Source organism: Dipodomys spectabilis, unplaced genomic scaffold (assembly GCF_019054845.1).
Source record: "Dipodomys spectabilis isolate Male_0828 unplaced genomic scaffold, ASM1905484v1 ptg000095l, whole genome shotgun sequence".
Lineage (NCBI taxonomy): Eukaryota > Metazoa > Chordata > Mammalia > Rodentia > Heteromyidae > Dipodomys > Dipodomys spectabilis.
In genome coordinates this window covers 29,064,047-29,081,044 of record NW_024870772.1, presented here as the reverse complement: position 1 = coordinate 29,081,044, position 16,998 = coordinate 29,064,047, and the positions used below count along the sequence as shown (strand labels likewise).

The 16,998-nt window shown below is 39.0% G+C and overlaps 1 protein-coding gene across 1 annotated transcript in view; it reads left to right on the top strand.

Moving 5' to 3' along the window:
- LOC122112644 (phospholipid-transporting ATPase IB-like) overlaps window positions 1-16,998 on the top strand; it is a 112,018-nt gene that overhangs the window by 5,429 nt on the left and 89,591 nt on the right. The window contains exons 4-8 of the mRNA XM_042685505.1: window positions 1,179-1,277; window positions 3,751-3,796; window positions 5,167-5,207; window positions 8,727-8,800; window positions 12,560-12,629. Coding sequence (XP_042541439.1) covers window positions 1,179-1,277; window positions 3,751-3,796; window positions 5,167-5,207; window positions 8,727-8,800; window positions 12,560-12,629 — 330 coding nt within the window. The remainder of the gene's footprint in view (window positions 1-1,178; window positions 1,278-3,750; window positions 3,797-5,166; window positions 5,208-8,726; window positions 8,801-12,559; window positions 12,630-16,998) is intronic.

Genomic DNA, 16,998 nt, shown 5'->3' with positions numbered 1-16,998 from the left:
TCAGGAAGCTGAGATCGGAGTGTCACATTTCAAAATCAGCCTGGGCAGGAAAATCCCTGAAACATTTTTCCTCCAATTTACCACCAAAAAGCCTGAAGTGGATCTGTAGCCTAAGTGGTCAAGGACCAGCCTTAAGTGAAAAAGTAAGAGACAGCACCCAAGACCTGAGTTCAGGCCTTAGTATTGGCAATGAACAATAGTAAGCCAGGCACAGTGTGTGCCTGTAAAACCAGATACTTTGGAGGCAGAGGGTATTAGGATTGTGTTCTGAGGCTAGCCTGAACAAAAGCCAGAAAGCCTATCTGAAAAAGAACTAAAGCAAAAGGTCAAGAGGGTGACTCAAATATTGAACACTCATTAAGCAAGTGCAAGACTTTGATTTCAAACTGGAGTACTATAAAAAAGAGAGAAGGAAGGGAGGAAAGGAAAGGGAAGGGAAAGGAGTCCACCAGTTTGTTTACATCTTTATTTCTCATAACTTACATAATTGATGTTGAACATTTGATGTTTCATGATCCACAGTTTAATGTGTACCTAGGAAGCATCACTTTCCTGAGCTTCCTAGTTTTTTCTTTCTCTGCCTCAAGAAGAAATGAGGTTTGCTGGGCGCCAGTGGCTCACACCTGTAATCCCAGCTACTCAAAGGGCTGAAATCTGAGGACTGAGGTTCAAAATAAATCCAGGTAGATAAATCCATGAGAGTCTTTTCTCCAGTTAACTAGAAGTGGATTAGTGGTTCAAGTGGTAGAGTGCTAACCTTGAAGTTAAAAGCTAAGGAACAGTGTCCAGATCCTGACTTCAAGTCCTAGTACTGGCATATGTGCATTATGCACACGCGTGGATGTACACATATAAACACACATATACACAAAAGAAATGAGGTTCAGGTAAAGTGGCCATCTGAATGTAACTGTTTTCAGAAGATGTTAGTTTAAAAATATTCTTATGTTTGAACTATTTCCTTGTAAACATGGTGAGCAGTTTCACTGTCAACTTTGCCCAGTATGGTCATGAGTGTCACACTCAGGGGTGGTTTTTATATGCTATATCCCATCATTAGTTAATGTGTCCTTTGTCTTCATGTCCTTAGTCATTCCACTAGTAGCATGACTTTGTATGTGAACAAACTATAAAAAGATTTTATTATCTCACTATGAGTAATTCTAATTATTTTGCAGCAAATCCCAGATATATCTCCAACAGGAAAATATACAACTCTCTTGCCTTTGGCGATTATTCTTACAATTTCAGGCATCAAAGAAGTTATAGAAGATTATGTGAGTTTCCTGTTTTATAATGAAATGTTCTTAAGACTATTGCCTTTATTTAATCAAGGTTCACTTGCTATTTTTTTCTTTTTTCTTTTCTAGGCAGTTGGTTAGAACTGACATAATTCTTTTAAGTTTATAGCTAGTGTGATCAAATACTTTGAGATTTCAAATTAAAAATCATATACTATTTGTTATGTATCTGTATGTGTGTATGTGTATTTGTGTGTGTACCAATCCTGGGGCTTGAACTTAGGGCCTGGCCACTGTTCCTGAGGTTTTTTGCTTAGGGCTAGCACTCTACCACTTGAACTGCACTTCCATTTCTGACTTTTTGGTGGTTAATTGTACATCAGATTCTTATGGACTAGCTTTGAACAGTGATACTCATATATATGATTCTCATAGCCTCCTAAGTAGCTAAGATTATAGGCTTGATCCACTGGAACCTAGCTACACTTTGATTTATGTCTTTGAGAGACTACCAGAACTGTCTTTAGCTATTTTAAGAACTACTGCAGTATCACTGGAGACAATAGTAGATAATTGGAGGCATAAATTAGCCTAGGTGAAAGTCTTAAATGGCTAGAGGGTGGTACAAACACTTTGTATGATGTCTTTATCTATCCTTTAGTCTTTTGACAGGCACCAAGAGCTATTGACTATAGTTTTCTGCTTGCTATCACCATACCTGCTGTGGCTGGGACCCCTACGCAATCTCCTCATTCCTCATGATCCTAATTCTTCTTTGGCAGAATTGCTAGCTATTGTCCCTCTCTTGCCTTTACATGATTCCTATTATCTTGTGAAAAGATGTCCCAGAAAAATCTATGCAGTGTTAGCTTTTTTCATTAATTTATCATTGGTAACACTAGTTATAGAATTGTTCCAAATTTATCAGAAGCTTTAGGTTAGGCTGGTGTGTGTGTGTGTGTGTGTGTGTGTGTGTGTGTGTGTGTGTGTGTGTGTGTGTGTGATCCAGAATTGTTAATTATGTGTTTAACCAAATGTCACTATAAACAATATATAGTGTGCTAACATTTCGAGTAGTACTTACTTTGTGCAAGGTACATGTATTGTGTGTGTGTGTGTGTGTGTGTGTGTGAGAGAGAGAGAGAGAGAGAGAGAGGCTTTCTGCTCATCTGTGTTGAGACACAGATCAATCTGCCTCAGTGAGGGAGAGAGCTGGGATGTCAACCATGGAAGGCTGGCTCCAGGGTCCTGAGCAACAGTTTAGAAAGCATGATCTTTAAATATTCTATGCAGTGATGCAGAGATGACACCAAGGTCCATTAAAAACAACAACAACCAACCAACCAGTAAGTCCAGGTGCTGGTAGCTCATGCCTCTCATCCTAGCTACTTAGGAGGCTGAGATCTGAGTATCTCTGTTTACACTTAGCCACATTGCTATACTCCTTTCCATGGGTTACAGCTCAGCTTAGGGAGTCATAGGAAGGCACAAGGAAATTTTAATCAATTACAGCCAATTTACAATTAGACTGTTGGGGACTGGGAATGTGGCTTAGTGGTAGAGTGTTTGCCTTGCATGCATGAAGCAAGCCCTGAGTTTGGTTCCTCAGTACCACAGAAACAGAAAAAGCCACAAGTGGCGCTGTGGCTCAAGTGGTAACTCTACCACTAGCCTTGAACAAAAGAAGCTTAGGGACGGTGCCCAGGCCCTGAGTTCAAGCCCCTGGACTGGTAAAAACAAACAAACAAACAAAACAATTAGTCTGTCTGCTCTGTTCTTTCTTTCTTTCTTTTCTTTTTTTCTTTCTTTTCTTTTCTTTCTTTCTTTCTTTCTTTCTTTCTTTCTTTCTTTCTTTCTTTCTTTCTTTCTTTCTTTCTTTCTTTCTTTCTCTCTCTCTCTTTCCAAACAAAACAATTAAGCTGTCTGCTTCTGTTCTTTCTTTCTCTCTTTCTTTCTCTATTTCTTTCTTTCTTTCTTTCCAAACAAAACAATTAGGCTGTCTGCTTCTGTTCTTTCTTTCTCTCTTTCTTTCTCTATTTCTTTCTTTCTTTCTTTCCAAACAAAACAATTAGGCTGTCTGCTTCTGTTCTTTCTTTCTCTCTTTCTTTCTTTCTTTCTTTCTTTCTCTCTTTCCTTCCTTCCTTCCTTCTTTCCTTCCTTCCTTCCTTTCTTTCGTTCTTTCTTTCGTTTGTCAGTCCTGGGGCTCGAACTTTGGGCCTGGGTGCTGTCCCTCAGCTCTTCAGCTCAAGGCTAGTGCTCAACCACTTGAGCCACAGTACTACTTCTGGTTTTCTGGTGGTTTATTGGAGATAAGAGTCTCATGGACTTTCTTGCTCCTGCTGGCTTTGAATCGAGATCCTGAGATCTCAGCCCCTTGAGTAGCTAGGATTATAAGGCGTGGGCCATTGGTGCTGGCTCTTCTCTTTTTTCTTAAATGTACTATAATTTCTAATATGAACTGAATTATTCATTGTGAGCTTTTGATGTAATGAATTTCCCCCCATAATAGAAGCGACATAAGGCAGACAAATTAGTGAATTCCAAGACTACATTAGGTAAGTATGATGGTTTCTATTTCATGTTTCAACTTAACCTGGGCTACATTATGCTTAGGTTTTTGGTCAGACATTATTGTGGTTGTTTTTCTGCAAATATTTTAGGGTGAAATTGATCATTAGAGTTATCTTTAGATAGAGTAAATCATATACATTGACCTCCACATATGGGTTTCATTCTATCAGTCAAAATCCAGAATAGAACAAAAAAGGCTGACACCCCTAAGACAGAATTATTTCTTCCTAATGGCATTCAAATCAGGATGTCAGCTTTTATACTAGAACTGAAATATTGGTTCTTCCTGGTCTTAAATGTCCTGGCTATCAGATTGGAAATATATCATAGGCTCTCCAGCTTGCGAACTCAGCAGATCTTGGGACTTCGGACCCTTTGTAATTGTGTGAGCCACTTCTTTATAATAGATATCAGATCATCTGTCTGTCTGTCTGTCTGTCTGTCTGTCTGTCTATCTGTCTATCTACTGTTTATCATCTTTGTTTTGGTTTGAGACAGACTTGACTGGGTATCTGACACTTTTCTTCACTGACTGGTGCTTTACTGCCCAAGCCACGCCATCTCCAACCCCTATTTGTCTGTCTGTGTGTCTTCTCTCTCTCTCTCTCTCTCTCTCTCTCTCTCTCTCTCTCTCTCTCTCTCTCTCTCTCTCTCTCTCTCTATCATCTATCTTATCTACCATATGTCTTTATATTTGTATTACTATTTGACCTAACTAGATATAAAATATCCTTAGTTGGCTGAATCTGTGAATATGAAACTCATAAATATGGCGAGTTGACTGCATATGTAAATACATATATAACACATATGGATGTCTATATATGGTGGTGTTTTTCTGGAGAACACAGAAGAGAACAGGAAATAGACTTCTGAGCTGGTTTTAGGGTTACTGGAATTGACTCTGAAATCTGATGAAATTTAATAATATAGCCAGTGCAATGGCTCAAGCCTATAATTTTAGTTTCTTGGGAGGCAGAGCTGGGTCCTCACTGTTCCAGGCCACACCAAACATAAAGAAATTCAAGAAACTCCATCTCAATCAGTAGGTGGGTATATTACTGTCCACTTGTCCCAGATATGGGGAAAGTACAATGGCTGGAGACATTGGCACATACCTGTCCTACCCAGGGACTCAGGGAAGCACAAACAGGAGGATCACAACACTGGCCCAAGTATATAGTATCCATTACAGAGGTCTTTCACCTACTTGGTTAAATTTAGACCTAAGTATTTCATTTTTTGTATACCAACAATGAAAAGAAACACGTTTAATTTTTGGAAAAAGCATCTTGTAATTATTTTTTACTTTAATATGGTAATTACAATTAACATATAACCATTTATTTTCCAGTCTTAAGACAGAATTCATGGTGCACGATCAGGTGGAAAGAGGTAAGAATGTATTTTAACTGAATAATCATCTACCTGGTACTTAAAGCCACAAATTGTTACCTGTGAAACACATTTTTAAGAATCACAATACTGTCTCTATTTTATAGATGAGGAAAGGGAATATGAGTATCTCACTCTAAGTTACATAGCTAGTATCTGGTGAAAATGGGATTTGAACTCAAGTCTGTCTGGTTAGAGGTCACATTAAATATTTTTTTGCTAGTTCTGGGGCTTGAACCCAGAGCCTGGGCAACCCAGAGCCTTGAGCTGTTTTTGCTCAAGAATAGTGTTCTACCACTTGAGCTATACCCCCACTTCAGACTGTTTTTTTTATTGGAGAAAGAATCTCATGGACTTTTTCTGTCCCCACTGGCTTCAAACCATGATCCTCAAATCTCAGCCTCCTGACTAGCTAGGATTAGAGGCATGAGCTGCTAGCACCCAGCCTTACATGTTGTTGTATTTTTCCTTTAATTTACCTTGGTGACATCTTTGCATCGCTACATATACTATTTAGAGATCATGCTTTCTATACTGTTGTTCAGGACACAAGTCAGCTTTTCCATGGTAATATCTCAGAGAATTTTGTTACCATTATTTCTCTTTGGAAAATATCTTAGTTCTTTTAGGCTGCTGTATTGGATTTCCTTAGACTGGGTGAGTTATAGACCACAGAAATTTATTTCTCATAATTCTAGAGGTTGGAAAGTCCAAAGTCAAGGTACTGGTAATATCTGGGGAGGACCTGGTTCCCCACAGGTGATGACTTACAGCCATGTCCCCACATGGCGAAAGCAGCAAGGTAGCTACTTTATAAGGATACTAATTCCATTTGTGAGAGATCTACCATCCTGGCCTACTCACCACTTCCTAAAGGCCTCACTTCCTACTGCTAGTACTTTGGAAGTTAAATTTCAGCATAGTATATTTGTGGAGAATAGCAAAAAGACAAACATTCACATCCTAGTAGAATAAAACTGAGCTGAATGTTTTGAGGGTCTAGGTTCTGACTTTGTCCTCATCAATAATTAATTGATGCATGTGAAGGTCTTTCGATAGCCCACTCAGGATGATTTTTTTAAATTTTATTTCTCAATATCATCAATATTGCTTTCCCTCATATCAAGTGGTTGAGCCAAGTGGCTCTCTTTTGCTCCTCTTTTTAATTTTTTAATTAATTGATTAATTAAGTCATTGATTGGGCTGGTATTGAGGCTTAAACTCAGGATCTCATGTTCTCACTTGGCTTTTAACTCAAGACTGGCATTCTACCATTTGAGCCATACCACTACTTCTGGATTTTTGCTGGTTAACTGAAGATAAGAGTCTTATAGAGTGGTTGTTGTTGTTTGTTTGTTTGTTTGTTTGCTCATGGTAGGTTTGAACCTTAAGCCTCAAAGTTGTTGAGTAGCTAGTATAAAAAGGCATGAGCCCCCAGCGCCTGTACTTTGCTCCTCTTTTTGGAACTCAAACAAGTAAACTATTGAGAGATAACTCTTCATTTTGAGCATCGGAATCCAGGGGAGCTAGATCAGTGAGTGGTAGTCTGATTTCTGTGAATGGGAAACCAGGGGAGGAGAGAAGAAGTGAGTCTGTAGTGGTGATTCTCACTCAGGAGATGATTGATAAGGTTTATGTGCCAAAAGATTGGTTCCCAGAGTGCTGAGGTGGAATATGGGACCTAGTAGAAAATGGTTCAGTCATTAATATAGTACTTATCAGGGATTAATGATGTTCCTATAAGACCCTGTGAAAGTTGTTACAAAGGAGTCAGCTTGAAGTTCTCCAGCTTCTGATCTCACCAGATGGTCTCTTCAACACATATTTGTATCATCTTCCATCTTCTGAGACCACCAAGAGGACCCTCACCAGAGCTCAGGAGATGCTGGTGCCATGTTCTCAAACCTCCAGAACAAACCTCTTAAACGCAGGGCCTAGGCACTGTCTCTGAGCGTTTTTGCTTAAGACTAGAACTCTACCACTTGAGCCACAGCTGTACTTCTGGTTTTCTGGTAGCTAATTGTAGGTAGTTAATAAGAGTCTCATGGACTTTCCTGCCCAGGCTGGCTTCGAACCTTGATCTTCAGATCTCAGCTCTTGAGTAGCTAGGATTACAGGCTTGGGTATCTTCTTATAGCAGCAGAAAATGAACTAAGACAGTGGCTTGAGAACTCAGTTATAATTTATCCTAATCCTTTGCTCTGGTGGAAGAAGTCAAGCAGCCACAGATACAAAACAAGAATTCTTGTTCTGACACCTTTCTTTTTTGTTTTCTTTTTTCTTTTGTCGGTTGTGGGGCTTGAACTCTGGGCCTGAATGTTATCCTTGAGCTCTTCAGCTCAAGATGAGTACTCTACCACTTGAGTCACAGCACTACTTTCTGTTTTCTGGTGGTTAATTGGAAATAAGAGTCACATGGACTTTCCTGCCTGGGCTGGCTTTGAACCACAAACCTCAGATCTCAACCTCCTGAGTAGGTAGGATTACAGGCGTGAGCCATCGGCGCCTGGCTCTGACTTCTTTCTATACCACCTGCACAGTACCATCCAATAGAATGCTAAGGCAAGAAACATCACCAAGGACAGATAGGTTGATTTGGGAATGCCATGGACAAAAGGAAAAAAAAAGGTCGTTTGTAAGACTTGATGGCACTGGCTTTTGGCAGACCTGTGTCAGATCCACAGATGTGTAACTTTGTGCATCAGCATTGGTTCTCTGGGCCTTGTGCAGGCTAGCCAAGCATTCTGTCAATGAGGCACACACCTCCCAGCCTCAAATTCTAATTGTAACCCACGCTATTATTGTACTACTGCTATTTGGGGCCACATCATTCTTTGTTGTGGGACTTTCTTGTGCATTGTGTTTTATTTCACTGGATTCCATTTTTTGGCATCTACCCACCAGATGCCAGTACCTTTAGCTCACCCATTACCATAGGTGTGAATTGGGAAAACAAATTCACCCCTGATTTAGAACAACTGTTTAAGAATCACCATGCCTGGCTCTAAAACAGCCATCTCCGTTATACAGGACGGGGAGGATGACAATTCAAAGCAAAAAGTTAGGGAGACCCTGTCCCAGGCAATAGCTGGGCATGATGGTTTGCCTGTTATCCTAGCTACTCAGGAAGGGAAATAAAGGTCCAGGTAGCCCAGACATGAATGTATGACCCTATCCCAAAAATGCCTAAAGCACACAAGGGCTAGGAGCATGGCTCAAGTGATACGCTGCCTGCTGAAAGCAAGGCCTTGAGTTCAGACCCCAGTACCTCCAAACCAAAACAAAACCATTGCCCTCCCCTCAAAAAATCAACCACCCAAGAACTCCTCTCCCGTTTTCAAGGAATAGATTCATCAAGGAATAAAATTGTTCAAATACAGCTGAAATTTATTAGAATGACTAAAGGAACTCCGTACTATACTCACCTTTATGTACTTTTCTTGAGAACATTTGGCATGTTTTGCTTCCATTTGTGCTCTTATCATTCACACTTTGCTCTTCTCTTTCCTGGTTTAAAAGGTCCACGTGGGTGACATTGTGAAGACTTGCAGTGGCGAGTTCCTTCCCGCAGATATGGTCCTGGTTTCCTCCAGGTTAGTTCTGTTCATAGACATTTAAGGAACTGCTATTCTGAATTGGAAATGTTAAGAAAACCAGGGGCAGAAGATATATTTCCCCCTAGCTCATTCTTTTGACCTTAATAGAGATCAGAGACTACTTTTTTCCCCTCTGGAAGGGGGTAGATAACAAATGGATCAACTTTGTGAGCCAGACAGTGTCTTGGAACTATTCAAGTCCATCTTTGTAACGTAGAAAGCAGCCATAGGCACTACTCAAATAAATGGATATGACTGTATTCCATAAAACTTAATGAAAGCAATTGGGGGCCACATGTAGCCTGTGGGGCAAATTTTGATGACCTATGATTCATACTTTTACTACCCTTACTGTAATTTCCCCAAACATATTTTCTTCTATTCTGATTCTCAGAGTAATTCCATCCTTGTGTAATTAATACAGACATTGAACCAAACAAAATAGACTTATGGCAATTTGGAGGTATTTCCATTCTGAAAGCATAGTGACAAGCTCAGAAATTAAACGATTTGCTCTGTCGCACTAAGTGAGCTGTGTTAAGACTAAATTTAAAAACATAGCCTCTATTCTTTATGTGAAACTATATTGCCTTAACACCTTCCTGATACAGAACTTTTTTGTGTGCCAGTACTGGAGCTGGAACTCAATGCTTTGTGCTCTCATTTGGCTTTTTCAACTCAAAGCAAGCACTCTACTACTTGATTCACAGGTCCACTTTAGCTTTTTGGTAGTTAACTGGATATAAGAGTCTCATAGACTTTCCTGCTCCTGCTGACTTTGAACCATGGCCCTCAAATTTCAGCCTCCTGAGTAGCTAGGACAAAAAGTATAAGCCATCAGTGCCTAACTTCTGAGAGAGAACTTTATACAATACTCCCTATTGATGTTATGTTTTTTCCATTAAGTCCTATTTTATCACCTCCATTTTCCTCCTGTGTTGTATTCTTCAAGGAATCTTCCCTTTTTCCCCTTCTATGGTAAGAACACCAGGCAGAATAGAGTGTTGGTGGGTAACCATACTGATAACACAGCAGCATTTGATATGTTGATAAGCTGAGTCCCCAGGTCAAGTCTCAGCCATTTCAAGAGATCCAAAAATGTTTCCATCTTCCTAAATATACATTGTCGTAGAGCATGGAATTCTCTAGGAAAGAGATCAATTCATTCTGGAGATATTCTCTAAGCTTCTGGAAAAAATAATATACAAGCTCTTATTTCTGACAAATACGCTTTGTTTTATGCTATCAATGAGCCCAGTGGACAAAGAATTTAACTGTCATTGCTATCTATTTCTCTCTTGGATTTGTCTCAGAGTGTTGTGTGATCTAGGAGGCTGGGTTTATTTCTATAACCTGTATGTCATTTTAACATGTGATTTTATTTCCTTTAAAGGTGCTCATTGTATGAGAACTAATCTTTAGTAGGGGGAGAGATTCAGGGGAAAGTAAAGTGAAGACAAAAATTATTTATTCGTGGGCTTTAATTTCCTTATAGTTTTATAGGATTGTATTTTAAGTGATTCTCCATGTTCTTATTTTTTTAAGACATGTGTGCACTTCTCTAAATGTTAGTTGAGCTGGCTTACAAGTAAGAAAACATCCTGGACACAATGATTTATGTCTGTAATCTTAGCTGCTCAGGAGGCAGAGATTGGGAGGACCACTGTTTGAAGCCAGGCCAGAAAAAAATTAGTGAGAATCTATCTGAGCCAATAAAAGCTGGGTGTAGTGGTGTGCACTTGTCATATCCCCATGACACAAGAAGTATAATCAGGGTCTGTGATAGCCTGGACCTTATTTGAAAAACCAAACCAAAAGCAATGAGGGTGTGGCTACAGTGGTAGAGTGCAAGTACAAGGTTCTGAGTTGAAACTCCAGAACCATATACACACTCAAAAAAAAAGAAAGAAAAGAAAAACAGAGAGCCCAGAGTTAACTGAAGTCCTAGAGGGCAATCTGGGACCAATACTGAATTTTTCTCTGAGGGTGTGTGTGTGTGTGTGTGTGTGTGTGTGTGTGTGTGTGTGTGTGTGTGTGTGTGTGTGTGTGTGTGTGTGTGTGTGTGTGTAAGCTGCTCCTGGGCCTTGAATCAGGGCCTGGGTGCTATTCCTGAGCCTTTTAGCTCAAGGCTACCACTCTACCACTTGAGTCACAGCTCCACTTCTGACTTGTTTTGGTGAATAATTAGACTTTTCTACAGCATTGTCTTTGAAACTGCAATCCTCAGATCTCAGGCTCCTGAATAGCTAGGATTACAGGCATGAGCCATTGGCACCCAGTTAAGTTTTATGAATTAGGCATATTAGGCATTTAACAACTATAACTAATGATAAAATTACAATTAAACTAGTAACATTTGTAACAGCATATACAAGTTATGTGAATGTGGTTTCTCACTCAAAATGTCTTATTTACCCTTCTTCTGTGATTATATGCTATTATGTAATGCCCTCATTACATAATATGTAATAAAGTGAGGTAACTGATGGGCATTATGATATAGTGTTAGGCTTCTACGTGAGGGTTACTTGAATACAGATATCCCAATACTGTGACACTTGATCTTATAACCTAGACAACTTAGTGGCACTGTGACTCAAGTGATAGAGTGCTAGCCTTGAGCTGAAGAGCTGAGTGACAGTGCCCAGGCCCAGAGTTCAAGCCCCATGACTGACAAAAACAAAACAAAACTAGACAACTGCTAAATGACTAAAGATTAAGTAGTATTTACAGCCTATGCATCCTGAACAAAGGGATAACTCACACCAGCAGGATGATGTGTTGATTTCATCATGTAATGGTACATAATTGAAAACTTGTGAATTACTTATTTCTGGAATTTTCCAATTAATGTACATTGAACTGTGGTGAATTATGAGTAACTGAAACCACAGCGAGAAAAATCACAGATAAGGATTGGGTTAGTAAATTACAAGAAACGATATTCTCTTAAACATGATAGTTCAGCTAATGAACAAATGAACTCTTCAGTCAATAGTTTGTGTTCAGTATGTGACATGGAATGAAATCTGACTAGGCAAATGTTGCTATTTCAGCGCCTTCCTTTCCTAAATGTTTGGGTTAGATGGGAAAAGAGACATCTTAAATGTAGCTTTTATTTGGAGCTCCTAGACTGTATACACTTGCATGGGAAGATATAAATATATCCTCAAGTCCTAGAGCCTGGGTCTTTGCTATTACAATGGACCCACTTTAGAAGGTAACAGAACTGTGGAACATTTTGTCCTTCGCAGCTTTTCTGTCTGAGCTTAAAGCTGATCAGGACTGTAAAGTGAGACTTTTCATACCAAGCCATTCTACAAGAGGAATTCTAGGCTGGTGGCCTCATATTGCTAATACATTCTGCAAAAGTAGTACTTTTCAGTTCTTTCAAATCTGAGGAATCGTTATTGATATAGGTTACATGTCATGCTTTGCATTACTCAGAAAATAATTTGAGCTAAGCACTGGTGTCTCACATCTATAATGCTAGCTACTCAGGAGGCTGAGATCTGAGGAACTTGGTTCAAAGCCAGCCTGGGCAGACAAGTCTGAGAGATTCTTATATCTAATTAACTAGCAATAAGTTAGAAATGCAGATGTTTCTTAAGCAGTAGAATGCCAGCCACAAACAGAAAAAACTAAGGAAGAGTGTGAGTTCGAGCCCCAATACAGGTGCTAGGATGCATACATGCACACATACACACAAATAATTTGATGAAGAGTTATTAATATTATTTGCTCTATTTTTGTCAGTGAACCTCATTCGATGTGTTATATTGCAACAGCAAATCTGGATGGAGAGACAAATCTAAAAATACGGCAGGTAAAGACACCTTTTCCCATCCTAATTTCATACCTGAACCTCTGTCAGGTTTTGTCAGGTACCGGTTGATTTTCCACAATGGATGTAATTTATCTACATCAAATGATACTGTATTACCACCACCACCACCACCACCACTACTACTACTACTACTACTACTACTACTACTACTACTGGGAAGAACTAGGTTAATCCTTTTAATTGCTAGAAAAAAATATATGCCATAGAACTTAGGTGGTAAAGGATCTCACACCTTTATAAAGATTGTTTTGAATCTCTTTCTATTAATGCTTTGGTGATAAAGCCACAGTAATGGCTAAATATTTTAAGTAGACGGAGAAGAGTGTCTAAGGAGTACTGGGTGACTTTATATATCACTCCTTTTAAATTTACCACTTGAATTTTAGAGAAAGTTATGATTAAGAATGCAGAGACGAGCTGGGAGCCAGTGCTCATGCCTGTAATCTTGGCTACTCAGGAGACTGAGGTCTGAGGATCTGAGATCGAAGCCAGCCCAGGCAGTAAAGTCAGTGTGACTCTTATCTCCAATTAACTACCAAAAAAAAAAAAAACCCACCCAAAACAGAAGTGGAGCTGTGGCTTGTTGGTAGAATGCTTGCATGAAGCCCTGAGTTCAATTCCTTGGTATCACATAAACAAAAAAATAAAATTGATAAAAATTAAACTATTGAGCTGGGAAGTTGACTCAGGGGTAGAGTGCTTGCCTTGCATGCATAAGGCTCTGGGTTTTATTCCACCGTACTACATAAGCAGAAAAAAGCCGGAAGTGGCACTTTGGTTCAAGTGGTAGGGCGCTAGCCTTGAGCTGAAGAGCTGAGGGACAGTACCCAAGCCTAGAGTTCAGCCCCCACGACCAACAACAACAACAAAAAATTAAACTATTATTAAACAAATTATAAAGCTGTGTTCTACACATACAGAGTTGTCTTACCAATTGAAAAATCATTCTGTATGAGTACCTAACCGATTTAAGAAGAAAAATCATGTGTTCTTATCAATCAGCACAAAGCATTTGACCAACTTCAATATGCATTCATTATAAAACCTCGTAGAAAGAGTGGGACAGAAAGGAAGAGCCACCTTGGTATAGAGCATTACCTTAACCAGTTGTTCATCATTATCACAATACATCTAAGATAATCAAATCACAAAAGAGAAGAAATGTATTTCAGTTCACAATTTTGAGGATTCCAGTACATGATCAGTTAGTCCCATGATTTTAGGCCAGTGGTATGGCAGTTTTTATGCAAAATTAAGTATGTACCCATTATTGGACTCATAATTGCACCCCTATAGATTTACCCCATTGAAATGAAAATGTATGTGCACAACAAGCCTTATCCAAATGTTTATCTCAGAGCCATATATTCTCTTGTGGGTGAATGGTATAATCAACTGGCAAGGTCTTTTTATATACTGATCTTATATCCAACCACTTTACTAAGCTCTCATACATTATTTAAGTCAAATGTATAGGATTTTTCAGGTAGTCAGTTCTTTTCCAAAAAGTCTCAAAAATAATTTTTTTTGTGTGTGTACCATCATGGAGCCTTGAACTCAGGGCATGGGCACTGTCCTTGAGCTTTTATTTTGCTCAGGGCTCACACTTGCAAGAGCTCTACTTCTGGCTTTTTTTCTTTTTGGAAATAAGAGTCTTACAAACTTTCCTGCCTGGGCTGTCTTTGAACCAGGATACTCAGAGCTTAGTTTCCTGATAGCTGGCATTACAGACATGGACTACTAGTGCCCAGCAAAAGATTTAAAAAGAAAAACCAGCTTCAAGTATTTATTACAGAGCCTCAAAGTGGAAAAACATGTTAGAAAAAGATTTGAGGTTCTAAATCTTTATGCCTATTTAGGACCCAATTTATTGTTCCTGCTTGTTCTTAAATATAGGTCTTTTCTGACACTTTTCTAAGAGTAGTATCTCATTTCTTTATTTCCATTTCATGGTACTGTGTAGAAACTTGAGAGCAATTGAAAACAAATATTTAGAAGCAGTTACTTCTTGACATGTTTTTCGCATTGTTTAAGTCAAGCATAATATTTGCTTTCAGATTTTGGTAGATATCTTTGATCATATTTGGGAAGTTTCTTTATATTTGAAGTTTGGTAATTTTTTCTACAATGCTTGTCAACGTTTTGCTCTTTTCTTCAGCATCTACCAAAGGGCTAAGGCCATTACTTTTTTTGTTTTATTTTTATTTTTATTTTTTTATTGTGAAAATACCGTACAGAGGGGTTACAATTACATGGAAAACATAATGAGTACATTTCTTATAAGCATTGTAGCCTCCTCATTTGTTTCCCTTCCCATCCCTTCCCATCCTTCCCCCATCCCCCAACTCTATATGCTTCCCCCTTCCCCCACCCCCCCCTCCCCCGCCCCTGCACCAAAGTTGTAAAGTTCGTTTTCAATGTAACTGGTACATCTCATTGTTGCAATGGGTCCACCTGTATCCCTATTTAAACGATTTGTTTTTTCCCTTCCCCTCCACAAATTATAACAACATCAAATACAGTGAGAGCAGGGGTTATACCGTGGGGGAGGGACATACAAAGCAACAAAGAAATCATCTTATAAATGTGTTAGAAACAATCGCATGAAAGAAAAAACATTTGAATATATATCTTAGGGTTCATTTCCCTAACATCAACTTATCTGACCTTTTCTTCTTGACTCAGACATATACTAGTTGTTGCAAATAAGGGAAACTATGGGACCTATGTTTCCTTGGGCCTGGCTTACTTCACTTAATATAATTTTTTCCAAGTCTTTCCATTTCCTAACAAATGTAGCAATGTCATTCTTTCTGATGGAGGCATAGAATCCCATTGTGTATATATACCACATTTTCTTGATCCATTCATCTACTGAAGGGCATCTGGGTTGGTTCCATATCTTAGCTATGGTAAATAAGGCTGTAATAAACATAGTTGTGCTGGTAGCTTTAGTGTGGTCTTGTTTGTGAACATTTGGGTAAATGCCCAAAGTGGGATTGGTGGGTCATAGGGGAGCTCTATGTGGAGTCTTTTGAGGAACCTCCATACTGCTTTCCAAAGTGGTTGAACAAGTTTACACTCCCACCAACAATGCAGTAAGGTTCCCTTCTGTCCAAATCCCCTCCAGCATCTGTTGTTATTAGAGTTCTTGATTCTAGCCATTCTAACTGGGGTAAGGTGGTATCTCAATGTTGTTTTGATTTGCATTTCTTTGAAGCTAATCAAAGAGTAATACAGGAATTGAGAGAGCAGGATGAGAACACACAAAGATCACTAAAGGCATTCATGAAATCCATAAACTGAGAGCTGAAAGAAGTCAAGGAGACCACAAAGGGAATGCTGAATGGAACCCACTAGAAAGAATGGGAGTCCAAGGAAACCATAACCAATCAACTAAGTGATTTGAGAATAAACACTGAACACCAAATTAAGGAAGTAAAGAAGTTCATACAAGATCTAAAACAAAGCTCCAACAAAGAATTTGAAGCCATCAAAGCCAACCAACTAGAAGGAAAAGAAATAAAAAACAAAGTAGAAAGTCTTGATAGTAGGTTAGACCATGCAGAAGATCGAATCTCAGAGATTGAAGACAGTCTAGATATTATAGAGAAAGAACATACAACTATCCAAGACAAATCCAAGAAATATGATAGATCTATTCAACACTTGGAAGACTCCATCAGAAGGCCTAATCTGAGGATAATGGGTGTAGAGGAGCACCTAGAGACAGAAGTTAATGGTCTAGGAAATTTGTTTAACAGGATCCTAGCAGAGAACTTCCCAAACATGCAAAAAGATAGGCCTATTCAGATAATTTTTAAAATTAGCTTTCATGAGAATTTTTTTTGAGTTTTCTGGCAATACATTTTCTTCTGGGAAATGTTTGTGAAGAAAGTTTCTTCATTGTTTTCTATTAGAATGTTTGTATTTTTCTCATTGACTTCTAGAATTACCCTGTAATTTATTCTTTTTTTTTTTTTTTTGCCGGACCTGGGTCTTGGGGCTTGAACTCAGGGACTAGGCTCTGTCTCTGAGCCTCCCAGTGCTCAAGGCTAATGTTCTACCACTTGAGCCACAATGCCACTTCCAGCTTTTTCTGAGTAGTTTATTGGGCATAAGAGTCTCACAGATTTTCTTGTTCGGGCTGGCTTTTAATCACAATCCTAAGATTTTAGCCTTCTGAGTAGCTAAGATCATAGGCATGAGTTACCAGCACCTGGCTCTTTTCTTTCTTTCTTTTGGTGCTGGTAATAGGACTTGAATTCAGGGCCTGAGAACTATCTCAGAACTGCCTTACCAATTAAACCTTATCTGGTTTTTTGCTGGTTAACTGGAGATAAGAGTC